The 14,242-nt window shown below is 40.6% G+C and overlaps 1 protein-coding gene across 11 annotated transcripts in view; it reads right to left on the minus strand.

Annotated features, from left to right (window-relative positions):
• Positions 1-1,441: 1,441 nt before the first annotated feature.
• The window catches only part of SEMA6D (semaphorin 6D), a 217,847-nt gene continuing 205,046 nt past the window's right edge, over positions 1,442-14,242 (minus strand). For 4 of the 11 annotated variants that reach the window (XM_057397229.1, XM_057397238.1, XM_057397220.1 and 1 more), the window contains 18 exons: positions 13,861-14,017; positions 13,384-13,495; positions 12,719-12,779; positions 12,553-12,615; positions 12,366-12,467; positions 12,055-12,145; positions 11,658-11,777; positions 11,126-11,214; positions 10,186-10,403; positions 9,946-10,077; positions 9,594-9,749; positions 9,337-9,510; positions 8,437-8,577; positions 8,258-8,335; positions 7,349-7,440; positions 6,959-7,015; positions 4,988-5,155; positions 1,442-2,954 (listed from right to left, as the gene is read on the minus strand). In XM_057397229.1, the coding sequence (XP_057253212.1) occupies positions 1,651-2,954; positions 4,988-5,155; positions 6,959-7,015; positions 7,349-7,440; positions 8,258-8,335; positions 8,437-8,577; positions 9,337-9,510; positions 9,594-9,749; positions 9,946-10,077; positions 10,186-10,403; positions 11,126-11,214; positions 11,658-11,777; positions 12,055-12,145; positions 12,366-12,467; positions 12,553-12,615; positions 12,719-12,779; positions 13,384-13,495; positions 13,861-13,969 (3,267 nt within the window). In that variant the 5' untranslated portion in view covers positions 13,970-14,017 and the 3' untranslated portion in view covers positions 1,442-1,650. The remainder of the gene's footprint in view (positions 2,955-4,987; positions 5,156-6,958; positions 7,016-7,348; positions 7,441-8,257; positions 8,336-8,436; positions 8,578-9,336; positions 9,511-9,593; positions 9,750-9,945; positions 10,078-10,185; positions 10,404-11,125; positions 11,215-11,657; positions 11,778-12,054; positions 12,146-12,365; positions 12,468-12,552; positions 12,616-12,718; positions 12,780-13,383; positions 13,496-13,860; positions 14,018-14,242) is intronic. The other 7 variants (XM_057397250.1, XM_057397264.1, XM_057397256.1 and 4 more) reach the window with 7 other exon arrangements.

The following is a 14,242-nucleotide window of genomic DNA, read 5'->3' on the forward strand; positions in this document are numbered from 1 at the left end:
AATAAACAATGTGGTAGTGTGTAGTTTGCAAGCTAAAATAGCCATCTGTGTTGAACATCAGCTGCAAGTGGATACTGTAAAACCTACTAAATAGCTTACACAACTTTAGCAGGTGTTCCATTACCCTAGAAACCTCATTTGATTTCACATTATATGTGTTTGATCCTTCGGAGAACTGGAGTGGAATGTTTATCATGGTAAGGTGATTTAATGCTGCTGTCTTCTTGGACTGTAGGCTGCCTTTAGTTACCATTAATTATTCTCGCTTTTTATCTTTTTTTTTTTTGGGTGCTGTTGAGAGGTTTTATAACTGGCACTCGGGAGATATGTGCTATAGTGAGAACACTTGACAGATTCATTTATTTTTTTAGTACTTTTATCATTTGCATGAATAAGGCACAAAATGCACAGATTCAGGTAAACTCACACATAATATTTACAGAATATTGTCATTACCTGCATGACTTTGGAAAAAAAACAACCTTACATTACACAACAAAAACGAATTGATTGCACTACTGTTGAGTTTTCACAGACTGCTTCTGCCAGGCCAATTAATGTTTCTTCTTTTTTATTGACAAGAGTCTATCAGCGTGTAGGGCATTATTAAATGCAACAAAAACATAACCTTCTCTAGCTACACAGGCCTTTGCTGAGTGGATTGATTATTAGCTGCCCTCAATGAGAAGTACAGGGTCACAGGTTCACAGTGGCCAGGTACTGGATGGAGGCACTGTGGAAACACAGCGCAACGCCTCCGCTCCAGCCCAAACCACTAGATTTGAAATGCACAGCTCTGAATCAATAGCAGCATAACAGAGTTATGAAGAATTAAACAATCTGTGCTCTTTCACTGGGTGACTAGCTCATCGAAGCGGTAGTGTTCAGAAGGTTGGCAGAGATGTGCAGTTCATCCTTAGCTGTCTCCAAACGGAACCCAACGGGCTGCAGAAGGCAGAGTCATCTGTTTGTTCAGTCATGCTCAATGTAAACAATTCCATAGCATAAAAGATGCAATGGGAATCTAAGCACGTCCTAGTGTGTACAGTACGCACGCACATCCACACACACGCACAGCTTTATCTGTGGCACAAACAAAATGCCACACACATGGAGAGAAAAAAATAATAATGCTACAGTTGGGCCAGAGACTGAATTCCAGAAAATTGATTGTTAACTCAGATAGTCGTTGAGACATTACCATTTTCTGACATTTGTGCAAGAGGCAAGGTGAATGCATACATAGTAAAACGTTCACATTTAATGGGAAGGACCACGCTTAATGGCAGTCTAAAATGGAACCCATTTTTCAAGTATTTGCTCACTGATTTTTTTCCCAGTAACTTTTTTAGCTATTCAGAACAGTAAAGTAGCCCCCACCCCATTGTGCTACATGTCTCCTTAGCTCCAAACAAAAGAAATGTAATGACCAGCACTTTCCTTTGTTTTTTGTGTTTGCTCTTAGCAAGTATGCAAAGCCTTGCTATAGCTACATGTGGCAAGACACAAATGTTGCTGAAGTAAAGACAGTTTCTTTGGCCACTTTGTTCTCTGTAATAACAAGCAAGTCTCTGTCTTCTGTGTCTACCACAACATCATCTCACAACCTGTACAGGTCAACGCCACACTCATTTTTAGCACAGACATGTCCTAGTAACTGTACTTGTTCAGTGGTCTGACTGAAGTTGTTTGGGGAACGAATGAGGGTTTTGGTGGCACATCGGGTTTTAAGGAGGATGTCCTCTTTATGCCTGTACGAGGAAGGGTGCCGTTGCTCGTGTAACTGCTCTGCCTGGACAAGGAAGGCTGGAGGTGAACGCTGACAGGCGTCCCTTGCATATAGTCCATCTTTGTGCCTGCCGTGGGAGGTATGTATCCCCCACGATTAATACTAGGCTGTCTGGATAACAAAACACCATTCGGTGAGTTTAAGTTTTTAGGAAGGGCAGATATTGAATGCCTCTGTGAAGAATTTTTGTGATAACCTCTCTGCCTTTCCAGAGAGGTCATTGGTACTCCAGGGGTGGTGGGAACGTCCACTCGTTTTGTGGGGCTGTTTCTTGGAAGAGTTGATGGAGGAGAGTATAAAGATGCCTCCCTGTTGGGAACCTTAGGTGGGATCTCAGACATATTTCCCATTGGATCCAACATTAAAGTCTGGTGGGCCACTTGAATATCTCCCATAATTGCTTTGGGATTACCAGTAGTTTCATTTAAGTGTTTCAGAAAATCATTCAGGGTGTTCCTGGAATCAACAGATCTCCTGTGGTCTCTTTTGCTGGATGGTTTTGTAAGTGGGTGATCAATATGCTGCATCTTTTTGTCTGCCTTGTGTGCATTAGAATTTGAGAAAGATGTATTGTAATCATGGGTAGCATTGGGAAGAACAATAGCACTAGGGATATGTCCGTGACTTAGAGGAGAGTGCGGTGGAGGACTGGAAGGAAAAAACTGAGGGCTTTTTAGCGGCGTTTCCTTTCGTGAGGCATTGAGGTTACCAAGCGCTTTGTCCGACTGACTCTTCATAGCCTGCAGAGTCTTTTGTTGAAGAACTGGTGTAGATTCAGGAGTTGGAAGCGCAGCTAATTCCGGAGGCTGGCCCCTGTGGTCCATCATCATGGCCTTCGTATCACCGTTTGGTGGCAACTCCTTCCTGCTAGTCAACAGGTTTGTGTAAAGTTTAGGGGAATCAATGTTTTGTTGATACTCCTTAACAGGACTATCAAAGAGCCCATTCAGTTTAGCAAAGCTCCCACTGGAGTCAGTACAGGACTGAGCAGATTCTGCATCTTTGTGTATTTTTCTGGATTTCCGTACAAATATATCCCGGTAACAGTAAACGGCCACTCCCGCAATAAAGGCTCCCAGGACAAAAGCGGCAAAGACACAAGTGATAAGGACATTCATATGTACCATTTGGTTGGACTCTCCTGATTGTACTTCCCACCTTACACCTGCAAAAGACACGCAGTATATCATAAATCTACACACAGTTCAGATGGATACATTGAGAAGGATGTAGCCTCCCTCAGGGCTGTGTCTAGGAAGTGTCTGTAAGTGCTCTGTGTAACTCAGCTGGATCCTGCACTGCTGAATGCAAATACTTTTCTAAATAAAAATGTGTGAGCATTGACCAGTCTAAACAAAGACTGTCCATTTTCCTTTATAACACAAAATTCTTGTTCAAGCTTCTCTCCTTGTATGTCTTTCTGTTTAGCCTGTCCCCAAATTTTCTTTAAGGCTCACAAATAGGGGCCTGTATGTTATTAACATTATTAATTTCATCTGGAAAATTGAGGTTGGAAGGTGCTACTGGGCCAGAAAACAATAACTCATGGATGGATTTCTCTCTCAGGTTTCTGCCCAACTCATAAATCAGTAGCAAGAGAGACAGGATTATGCAAATGTTGTGTAAAACTCTATCATGTACATATTGCATAGTGATAACCACGTTAATCTACTACGGTGTAGGACTTGTGAACTAACCCAGCCACAGGCTGCTAGTCTTGGAGTGGCACACCTTGCATTACATAAATGTGCAACTGTGGAAGTTCCAGATTATTAGAGCACTAATTTTTCTTTTTAGTCAATAATGAACATAAATAGTTGTATAACATTAAAGACCCCCAAATTGCAAGGTTAAATTATTAGAGAATGTTAAAATTTAGAAAACTTTTAGCTTAGACCAAAACCTTGAATACTAGATTAGTTTTTTATTTGTGTATTAACAAGCTCCCCTTGTTTTCTGAGATTTTTTTAAAGCAACCACAGACATCTTGCAACTAAGACAACGTTAGTTTTTAATGGAAGTAATTCTGTTAACTATCCCAAGGCATGTTAAAATGAAAGAGCAAGAGGAAGGAACAGGTTCACTTTTGTTACAGGCAAGGCCTTTGAACATTGTTAATGTTCAGGGTTATAGGTTTTAATGGCACAGTGCAGAAGAAAGAAAACATGAATAAAGTTCACTATTAGCTATGACAGGAGAGCAAATGATAACAAAAACTTAAAGCAAAATGGAAAATAACTGCAACAAATTAAAATGACAAATGCACTGCCAGAATGGCTGACAGGAAACCTGATATGTTTTGGTGAATGGTAATAAAACACAAATGGGTTTTGGCTGGTGAGATTTTCAGTAAATACAGAATTGTGCAAACATGTCTGTCACCTGGCTATGCTGTGTACTGATGAAGACTTGGGTTAAGTTTTTGTTATTGGAGTGAAAGCTTCTGGATTCTTTGGTTGACTGCAGTAGTTCTGCTGAATTAAACCCTTTGTTGCTGCAAGAGCCTAATCAAAGGTTCACTTAGCCGAACGAATGCCTACAGAAAGATGAGTTATACGCAGAATATGCTTATGTTCAGGTTAAAACCTGCGTGTGTCTCACTATGCACTGAGATCATCTGTAAAAGGATGCTCATAGCCACAGCTTAAAATTTCAACACATGCTTACTCAGATCTGACCCATGCTCTTCAGAAAGGTGGTGCAGGCAGGCAGAGTCTGGGATGCACCCCATTTAATGCATGGATCTCCCATGGACCTGTGCTTTGTTTTCTGTTCTGCCACTCCAAACCAACCAAAGAACCAACTCTCCCTTAAGCTCTTGTAAGCAACCACTCATGAGCACCAATAGTCTTATCCAAACAAGACTGGTCTGAAAACAACCATCAGAGCTGCAGAAAAAGTCTTGAATGTAGATTTTTTTAATGCATCCAGAACTCCTACTGATTTTAATGGGAGCTTTGGAGCACCCCAGGAATAAAAGGCTGAGCTTATTATCTGTATTTCCCATTATAAGCTCTAAGCAGCACTTTGTACACCAGATAAGTAGGTAAGAAAAACATGATTGCACTGTCTGCATATTCACAGGAAATGGGTGTAAAATATAGCCTAACAATCATGGCTATTACATTTTAGCCTTAGACAATGCTGAGACTATCAGGTTTCCATTCAGCTGCAATGTATTCCCTGGTAAGGCCTTACCCTTTGGGACACCTGATAATGGATCAGAATAATCAGAAGTGTTTGGGTCATCTTGAACTACAAATTTCCGAGAGCCAGTCACTTTAGGTTTCCAGGAACCAATCACTTTGGGTGATATAACTGGGATACTTGCCATTGTGGTAATGGAAGCTGAGGAGAACTTCATGTCTGTGGTGGCAAACAGATTTTTATTAACGTGTTTCATGGCACATCTAAGCTATAGCTGGAGACAGTATGTAAAGGGAGTTACAAGTCAGAGCAAAACGTGACCCCCCTACACTCTGCAGAGGTACAGAGGGCTGATCAAAATCAATTGCTTCAACACAAAAAAATACATTAAAACATCAACAGCTGCTAGCCGAAAATGCCAGAAGTCAAACACGAAAGCAGTGCAAAAGTTAAAGTAAGCAACTGGTGCAGGTGAAAAGCACATTTTATTCTATTTAATTGCCATGTTCCTCACTGGAGACAATGCACTTGGCTGCCTTCTAAACACCAACAAAAAAAAGTTACTTGGAAAGATCCGCGCTCCTGACAGGTTACTCCTGAGAAACCAGATCAGCTCCACTAGCGCTATTAGGTTATACCAGGAACTGCTGAATAAGCCATTTCTACAGGTGGGGATGAAAGGAATGTTTTAACCCCTGTTTTGTAATGGTTCCTAAGGAACAATGTTGCACAGATTCTTGCTCCTCTGTAGTACATTTGCTGAACAAAATCACCACGGCCTACTTGAAAATGCACGTGAGGAGGAAACACATCAAATTGGGGTTACAATCCAAAGTCTGCTTTGCACACTCAAGTACTTCGTGTTCATTGTCCCAGCAGGTTTAGGCATGAATGTCTATGGCTCAAGATCTGACTGAGAAATGTACTTCAAAAGCACACTTACTTACTTGAAATAATGCTCAGTTGTATCTGTGTCCTAAAATATCACTTTGAAAATTCAGCTGATAAAGTAAACACTTGTGTAAGCAGGGCAGCATTTCCATGGAACAGTTTTGGTTTATTTTGCTTTCCTAAGTGAGCCCCTAACTTACAGTATGGGTAAATATATCTGGAAAATATTTGTCTCAAGCATTACTTCTTATTAAGTTACAGAAGTGCAAATATCGCAAACCAAAATACAAAACAGCGTTCTTGTTCTTGCTGCGCTCTTACCAAAACAGACTGTTTTCATATTTGTCAGTCAGAAACGTGCACCTGGTTTGAAAGCAGAGACCCAAGTTCCAAGGAGCAAAGACTGGAAAATAAGAGCTCAGTCTTGCTCCTGTTGAAGTCAACACAGGTTCTGCTTTTTTGAGTTCAGTGGAGGAATACTGGGTCCCGCCTCCCTTCACACCAGGGGCTGACAGTGAAAACACCATTTGAAAACCACTGAAGGAGGAAAAGATGTGAAAGTCCATCTGACAATAATGCATGCATTTTTTTCTAAGCCACCTTTGTCTACTCAAGTCCTCATTCAGCTACACAGTTTGTGATGTTAAATTTTTCCATTATCATAAGCTACTTAAAACATCTCAAAAATATAGAAATACACATTGTAGGAAATGTGTATTTGTGCAAAAAGCTTGCTGGGAACGAAGGCAAAGAGGAAAGGAGAGGCAAGGAGGAAGATGATGAAATTCTGCCATTCATCTACTAGAGATGACCAATAGGGGCATTCACAAATGCATGGCTGGGGATAAAGAGTAAAGCTTAGTGGACTTTCGAGCAGTGAAGATGTCATCTATGTTAATCAAGCTCTTTAATAAAAGATGTCCCAATAAATAATGAGCTGTTAACATGCAGCTACACAGGGTGAAGTGCTGAGTGAGAAGAGTCTGACTATCTTTACCATCAGTGGGAACATGAGTAAAAGCACAAAAATGGAGGATTGCCAACTGTGCAAAAGGAAGGAAAAAAGGGCTGAAAATGCTGAACTGAAGGAAAGTAAAGGTCATTAATTCAAAAAAATTAAAAAAAACTAACCAGATGTTGGGTCGCCAAATATTTTGTAATCTGGTGTAGCTGTAGTAGGCAAAATTTCTAAAAGAATTAAAGGAACAAGTAATCAGTAAAAAGTAACAAAAAGAAAGCAAAAGATCTCAAACCTGAGTAATGGAAAATAAGAACTAAAATATTACTGCTTACAAAAAGAAATTCTTCAGTACTTTGCTGCAGACCCCAAATAGCTGTAAACTGGCGAAGAAAAGACAAAACTTTGCCACCCAGGACCAAAAGGCTCAGCGTTGTGAACAATCACAGTGATATGTTCATCATCTTACTGAAAAGCTCATCATAAATTTAACATCCACAGTGAGGTGTGGCCACAGACTACTGTCGAGACATCGCAGAGGAGCGGCAATGACTGTGCCTTACCGTGGCAGTCCCCAAGCTGGGCTGTGTTGCCGTATTCGACATCTTGTACGTATCCTCCGGTGCTGTGGTTGTATGAAACAAACAAAGAGAACCTGCAATTAACAGTATCAGTAGGGAAACAAAGGGTGATTTTTTTTTCTTTTTCTGGAAGCAGCAAATGGAACCAAGAACAAGAGCCAGTGTATGGCCCAAAGAAGTGCTTTACAAAATGCACAAGTTGGTTATAACCAGGCTTTAAAACTCCATATATGTGCTTATGCCAGAAAATAAATAACAAAATAATGGGGAAAAAATTCCCCCTTTTCAGCAATTTCATCATGCCTTCTATATTGGGCATGCTCTTGGTTTTAGACACAACCATTCAATTATACTAGTTAAAAGTTTGCACTGGCTTGCTACAAAGGCCTCTTTTAAAGATACAGCTGCTAATGCACTGTATATTACAGACTTGATTTGTACAAAATGCCTTTGGTATGCATATATATCACCCAAGCTCCAGCGTGGAGGCAAATCTTACTCTCTTCCCACTGTGAATCCTGTGCTTTCATATTTGCAATTGACTGTGCCCTGGCTGTGAGCATGCCTGGGAGGGGAAACTGTGTATTGTCCTCTCTGAGCTGCTCAGGTTTGCAGGCAGCAATTTCTTGCCTTCCTGCTTCCAGTGCTCTTCCTACAGGTCTGCTTGTCCTCCCTCACGTGTAAACCTCACCCTGAAAGCAAGTTTTCACCTAGAGATTGCAGAATTGGGTCAGACTTTAGCACTCTATCATCTTACACATACTGTACACTGAAAAAACATCTTTAAAAAATGCAGATTTAGTTAGTGCAAGGGAACAGCCATAGGATAAGAGCTTGTGTGGTCTATAAAGCATATGGAGGTGCTGGGCTAATGTGGAAAGGAGTACTTACGGCATGCCTGGTGTCACTCTTCCACATGCCTCATGGTCTAACCAGCCACAGTATGGGTCTCGTGAAGCAATACATGCCCTTGCAAAAGAAAAACCCCAAAAAATCATGCATTTTTTACTTCCTTCCCAAGAGATGTTGGTGCCCTTCCTTTAAGGGGGAGTTTGGGAACGGGGCCGTACTTTTTACATGACCCATGACGCTCACACCGGCTCAGAGGAATTCTAATGACACAGCTGGAGAACGCCACGAACAGAGCATGGTGGTCTCTATCCAACTGAAGGGCAATGACTCTTCTGTCCTCCTCACTCTCAGCATTACACCTGCCCAGCAAAAATAACGGGAGGCCATTATTTTAGTAACTGTAGTTCTTTGTGTAGCACTTACACTGTAAGCATTTTATTTATTGTCTATGTAGATACTCAAGAGACTTTATATATATATATGTATATATACACATATAAATGTAACTTGTTAGTCTTTGCTGAGTGATTTTTAAACAAACCTGTGAGTTATCAAATAGCAGCTTCTGGCTCCTATTTACAGCTAGGTGACACGCTTGCTGAACTGCATGGGAAAAAAAATCCAAATCCATTCTCTTTGTTCTCTCAGTTGGCATAAATATCTCAACAGAGCAGAACGGGAATCCTGCACTGGACACCTGTAGAGTCTAATTGGAATGCTTCCATTCCTAAATTCTTTGCACCAGAACAAGTTTACAATGATTAGATGTAGTTTATACATTATTGGTCACCCTTGAGAAACCCTCAAGATAAGCTCACATCATTTCTTTTTACTGCAGCAGGTAGTTCTGATGTTTCATATTCAGGAAGAAGTGTATCTATTTACAGGAGAATTAGACTGTATCAGTGACGTCACTTGAGTGGAATTAGGTTGCTCGCTCAACCCATGCAAGATGGCAAGCGACCAACTATTTTCAGGTTATTCAACATGAGGAACGCTGTGAAATGACAAACAAGTGGTGATGTTGGTGATAGGGAGTTGGTTTTCATTTACCGTAATTTCTTTTAGCTAGGTACCAAGGACTAGATGAAGAGCGTCGGTGTTCTGGTAATACTTACTTTGCATGATTATAGGCTTCAATCTCTTCCAGCAATACACTGTCATTTAAAGAGAAAGGCCTGGTCTTTGCCAAGATTTTAAGTACTACTCCTGCTTCAGAGCCAACAAATATGACTGTGTAGTTCTGGTAGGGTCCAGCAGCGTGATCTACAGCAATTGCTGTCAATCTGTATCTATCAAGAGCAAAAGGCACATCATTAACAGAACGCTTTTTGTTTTCCTTTTCACACGTGTTGCTTTTGAACAGTGTTCATACCTGACACGTGTTTTGGTAAACCAGGGCTCCTCAATGATCGAGGGAACAGCTGAATCCATCAAAGGATGAGATTTGATGAAGGAGAGGGTTTCGTCCGGGAAATCAATGGAGGTTTTGTAAGCTTCTGCTAGGCCATGTTTTGCACAGCAGCCAGGTCTGAAAGGAGAACAACATTGTTTTCCTCTTGGTATTTTGGTTAATGAGAGAAGGCAGCCTGCTAATGAGCAACCTTACGGCTGAAGTGTTAAGCTCTACTTTGGTTCTCACCCGACAAGACACTAAAGAGTGCAGCTGATTTAAGGTAGCTCTTTACAAGGACAGTATTACGTCATCGTGAGTAAGAACCTTTTACCTTGGCTTTGGTACTTTGTCTTCAGGTACAGCTGTCCAAACAGAGTCAGGAGTCTTTTGTTCTTTAAATCTCCCTTTGAAGACTTTTTCGATGTCATCCATGCTGAAAGCACACACGGCTGAACCAGGGATGCTGTAAAATTAGACAAATAGTTGCAAAGGCTCAGACTACAATGGCACCGATCTCAGGGTAAGAGAGAACCAGAGAGCTACCTTTGATGTGAGGCTGCTCATCGCTCACCTGTTAAGCTGTGTGGTGAATACACCAACAACCGTGGGGACTCCATTGATTTCTATTATGTCTGTGATAGACTGCAGCACATCAAAGTAGAAAAATGAATCCCCGGGAACTGAGCAGTTGAGCCGAGCTTTCAGGAAGGATGTCCAATGTTTCTCCAGGACTCTCTGGGACCCCCCCATGTCATTTTTGCATATTCGTGCCACACGGGAATACACAGCCTGTCAAGGGAAAACAAAACAGGAAAACAGAGAAAGGCTTGAGAGAAGCAAGGAAAACAGCGCTTGTTGCTGAGCTGTTAATAAACCAAAGATAATTTTGTTAACAAGAAGCTGCCATTTATCTGCACAGAAAGGATGTTTAGCTCGAAGTGCACAGGCATCTTAATGTATCACCAAGCAAATGCAGCTCTGCAGCTTGTACCCACCTTTTTTTCCTCCTTCAAAATCATACTGTGTGTGAGACTTTGATTAACCATGTGTAAAGGGATTTAATAATTTATTATAGAATATCTTTCCATGGTGAGGCGTAAGTATTATACTCTGTACGGGCATGACTGAATTATTCAGCATGCAGGGACATTAGGACAACATCTTTGAAACTCTTGTATTGTTTTCCTTTGTTTCTTTAATAAGCATGAGAAAAAATCCCCTTGAATTTTCCATGACTTGCAACAAGTGGTAACAGCAATGCTAGAAGATACCTGTCATGATCTCGCCTACCAGCGAGGCAGAGAGAACAGAGGCAACTTTTTGGTTGATGAATACATTGTTCTTTCTATTTTCCTCACCCCCCCATAAATTATAATGATGGGAAAACTGTGTGGACTTTGTACTAGTCCCCACTTTGTATTGTAAACTGTGCTTGTTACTGACCCTGCTTTAGAATGGCTGATCCTGCTATGACTCATGGCTACCTGACAGCTTGCTGTGACAATACCCACCTTGCCTAAATTATTGTGCTCTACAGCAATTTCTCGGAAGAAGAAATAAACATAGTTCCCGTATTCAATGGCATGGAGGAAGTGTGGTTCTGTAAGAAAGAGCAAGGAGACAGTTACTCCAAGGAAATTCTCAATGGGCATATAACACCGACTATGCTATGTGACTTGGCAGCTTCTCCACAGCTCTATACCAACTAACATGAGCTCCAGTCTTCCAGACACTTCAGGATATACAAATATGGGTGCACTAGAGCTTAAATGGACTTGAAATCTTTAATGTTGGCTAATGGACTGTAAAAAGGGCTCACTGAAATTGCATTTCAGTTGAGGTATTTTGTTACTGCAGATTCATCCATTGATGTATTTAAGAAGAGCTTGGCTGCATTTGTATTAAACTGCTTTTTTATTGTAATCACACTCTACTGAAAGCTGCATTACGCTGTTGTTGTAACATACGTGTAAAGCACGCTGACCCTCTGCGCCACTGAGATGGCATTTGCCATGTGTATGGGAAAATATTCCCCCACATTACCTTTTATCCATTTGGAATCATACTTTATTGTTCTTAGGGCAGATCCATCCCCCATGCTGCGATAAATAACAGCATCACTTGCCAGGAAATCTGCTACTGTTGCCGAATACAATTTTCCATCTAAAATAGAAGTTGAGAACCTGGTATTAAGAGGCCTTCCATAATCTACAGAATTCTGACCAGCCTGTATTTTTCCCCATTTCTTTACTGCCGCTCTTCCCCAGATTGCTGCAACCTGTTTATTAGCAGGTCAGCTTCTAATCCTTTGGAAGCCCTTTAAAAAATTTAAGGGCAGGGGCACCATGACACCTTTAGCTTTCCTGTGCTTTCTTTAAAAGCTCTCTGGCTCCTTCAGTGCCATTAATCATTTAGGCTCATTACAAGCAAGAGCTCTTACCAGCAAAAAGGGCGACATTGGTTTGTCTGGCATCAAATGGGCATCTTGCCAAACCACTAATTTCCTCCCCATCATACTCCAAGGTATTCAGCTAGAGAAGACAAATAAATGGGTGATAGTGTCATTTCTATTTTGTACACTGGCACAATAGCATAACATTGTCTTTTCACAACACTTAATTCAGCACATTGGCTTCTGTCTGTTTTTATTTCACCTTGAAGCACTCTCCAATCACACTGGATGTATTTGCTATAGCATGATTAGTGCCAGCAAACCCACTAATGGATTAATGACAGTTTCAATATTCTTACCCGATAGTATCTGCACATAGGGTTAAATGCATTTGTTCCACAGACAAACACCATCTCATCATTTCTTGGAACAAAGACTTTAATGAAGTTATGGCACTCATCCTGAAAAGAGAGTAAGATGTATTAATTGCAGACTTCACAATACATATTAGTGCTGTTTTTCTGTAACGTTGTACGCTAAGCTTACTTTATGTTTGCCTTTCATAGCACAGTTCTCACGGTCCTGCTGCCTGGACCTCCATGTTAATTTCTGTTGGAGCAAGCCAGAAAACAACATTTGACTTCCTTTCCACAAAAACAAAAGTAAACCCAAAAGAAATACCCCTCCCTTGCCAGCTCCTGTATCTACTCACCTTGCTTGGGGTAACTTCTGATTTTGGAACTTCATTTAAGTTTACAGTGTAAACTTGGTCCCTGTTTGCAAGTAGAAAGACACAAGTAAATTATTTAATTCACTGGCCTTATTTTTTATATACTACCTCTATTTTTAGAGTGTTTTGTTAGACCAGCTTTTGTTAGAAACTTTACAAAATGCTTATGGATTTTCTGTGTTTAATACCAATTGGAGAAGGTTGGTCATGGGCAACATGGGGTGGCTTTGATTTTTTATTGGTGTGGTCCTTAGATAACAACTGAGCATCCAGTCATCCACCTCTGTCTTTCCATTCTGTTGAATACTAACCCAGACTGTATATATTCAAGTGTTGTATCCTCCCTTCCTACATCCGAACGTGTCAGTTCAAGTTTAAAATAATCAGGAGAGGTTTTCATCAGGGCAGTAATATGAAAGAGGGAAGAAAGTATTTGATGATTGGTTTTAGCATAACTACAGTAACTGCAGCCTTCAAATCCAATTTTCATGCCCTGGCCATAGATACAGAGTATTTCTCCGGGAAGTCCTTCCCCAATTCTAATATTTATCTTATTCTGGAGATTTTTCTAAATGAATTTTACACATAAATGCAAAACCAGAAGAGAAAAGAATTTTAATCTAATGAACTGAGTGAAGGAAAATTACCTGCCAGCGATATAAAGTGTGTCTCGAATTTTCAGCATCAGTTGGAAGTCCAGCCTGTGCTGAGATTCATTGCCTGAAGGGCGTCCTCTAAATACTGGATATTGCCTTGAATCTGCAAGTAAAAATGGGCTACACCATCACTCAGGATTATAGAGCTAAAGAATCAATATATGGCATTGATTAGCTGTATATACTAGGTGTAGAAGGGTTTAAACTAAATTCCTTGAGTAATGTCTTGAATATAAATGAGAAAAAGACGGCTAATGTCAGCAAATGTTCTTTTTCCTGAAGTTATTGCTGTATTTCTGATTGCTTTTTTTAAGAAAATGATTAAGTGCTCTATTAAAGATACAAGCCCATAAACACTTTGCAATTTGAAAGGAAGCAGACTTTTTTTTTTTTTTAACTTCCCAAGTAAAAAAACCCAAACATTAAAACTTTTTCCACAGTGGCTAGCACCATTTGCAGGGTACTTACAGTGGTAGTCAACAACATTAATAGGGTCCTCATCTTCAGGGAAGCTGACAGCCCAGCACTGGGACAGACTCATCAGCATCATGGAGGCACAAAGCAGAGGTAGCCTCATGGCTGGTGGAAGATGAGTACTACCGTTGTGGCAACACCGTTTAACTACCTGCAAAACAGGAATATGGCAATGGATTTCAGCAGCACAGGACAGTAAACGTGACTTCCTACTGCAGAAGAAGGTTTTTCATTTGTATTGGAGCACTGGCAGTAGTGGAATAAATTGGTGCTTATGAAAAGCTCCTCTACGTACACTGATGGAAAACTACTGCGTGACATAGCCTACTCAAAGCTGCTCTGAAACATATTGATGTTTGCTAATTTTTAGCTGGAT

The sequence above is a fragment of the Pezoporus wallicus genome, unplaced genomic scaffold, assembly GCF_028554395.1.
Source record: "Pezoporus wallicus isolate ANWC-B61680 ecotype Strahan unplaced genomic scaffold, APGP_CSIRO_Pwel_v1 contig_3952, whole genome shotgun sequence".
NCBI classification, from domain to species: domain Eukaryota; kingdom Metazoa; phylum Chordata; class Aves; order Psittaciformes; family Psittacidae; genus Pezoporus; species Pezoporus wallicus.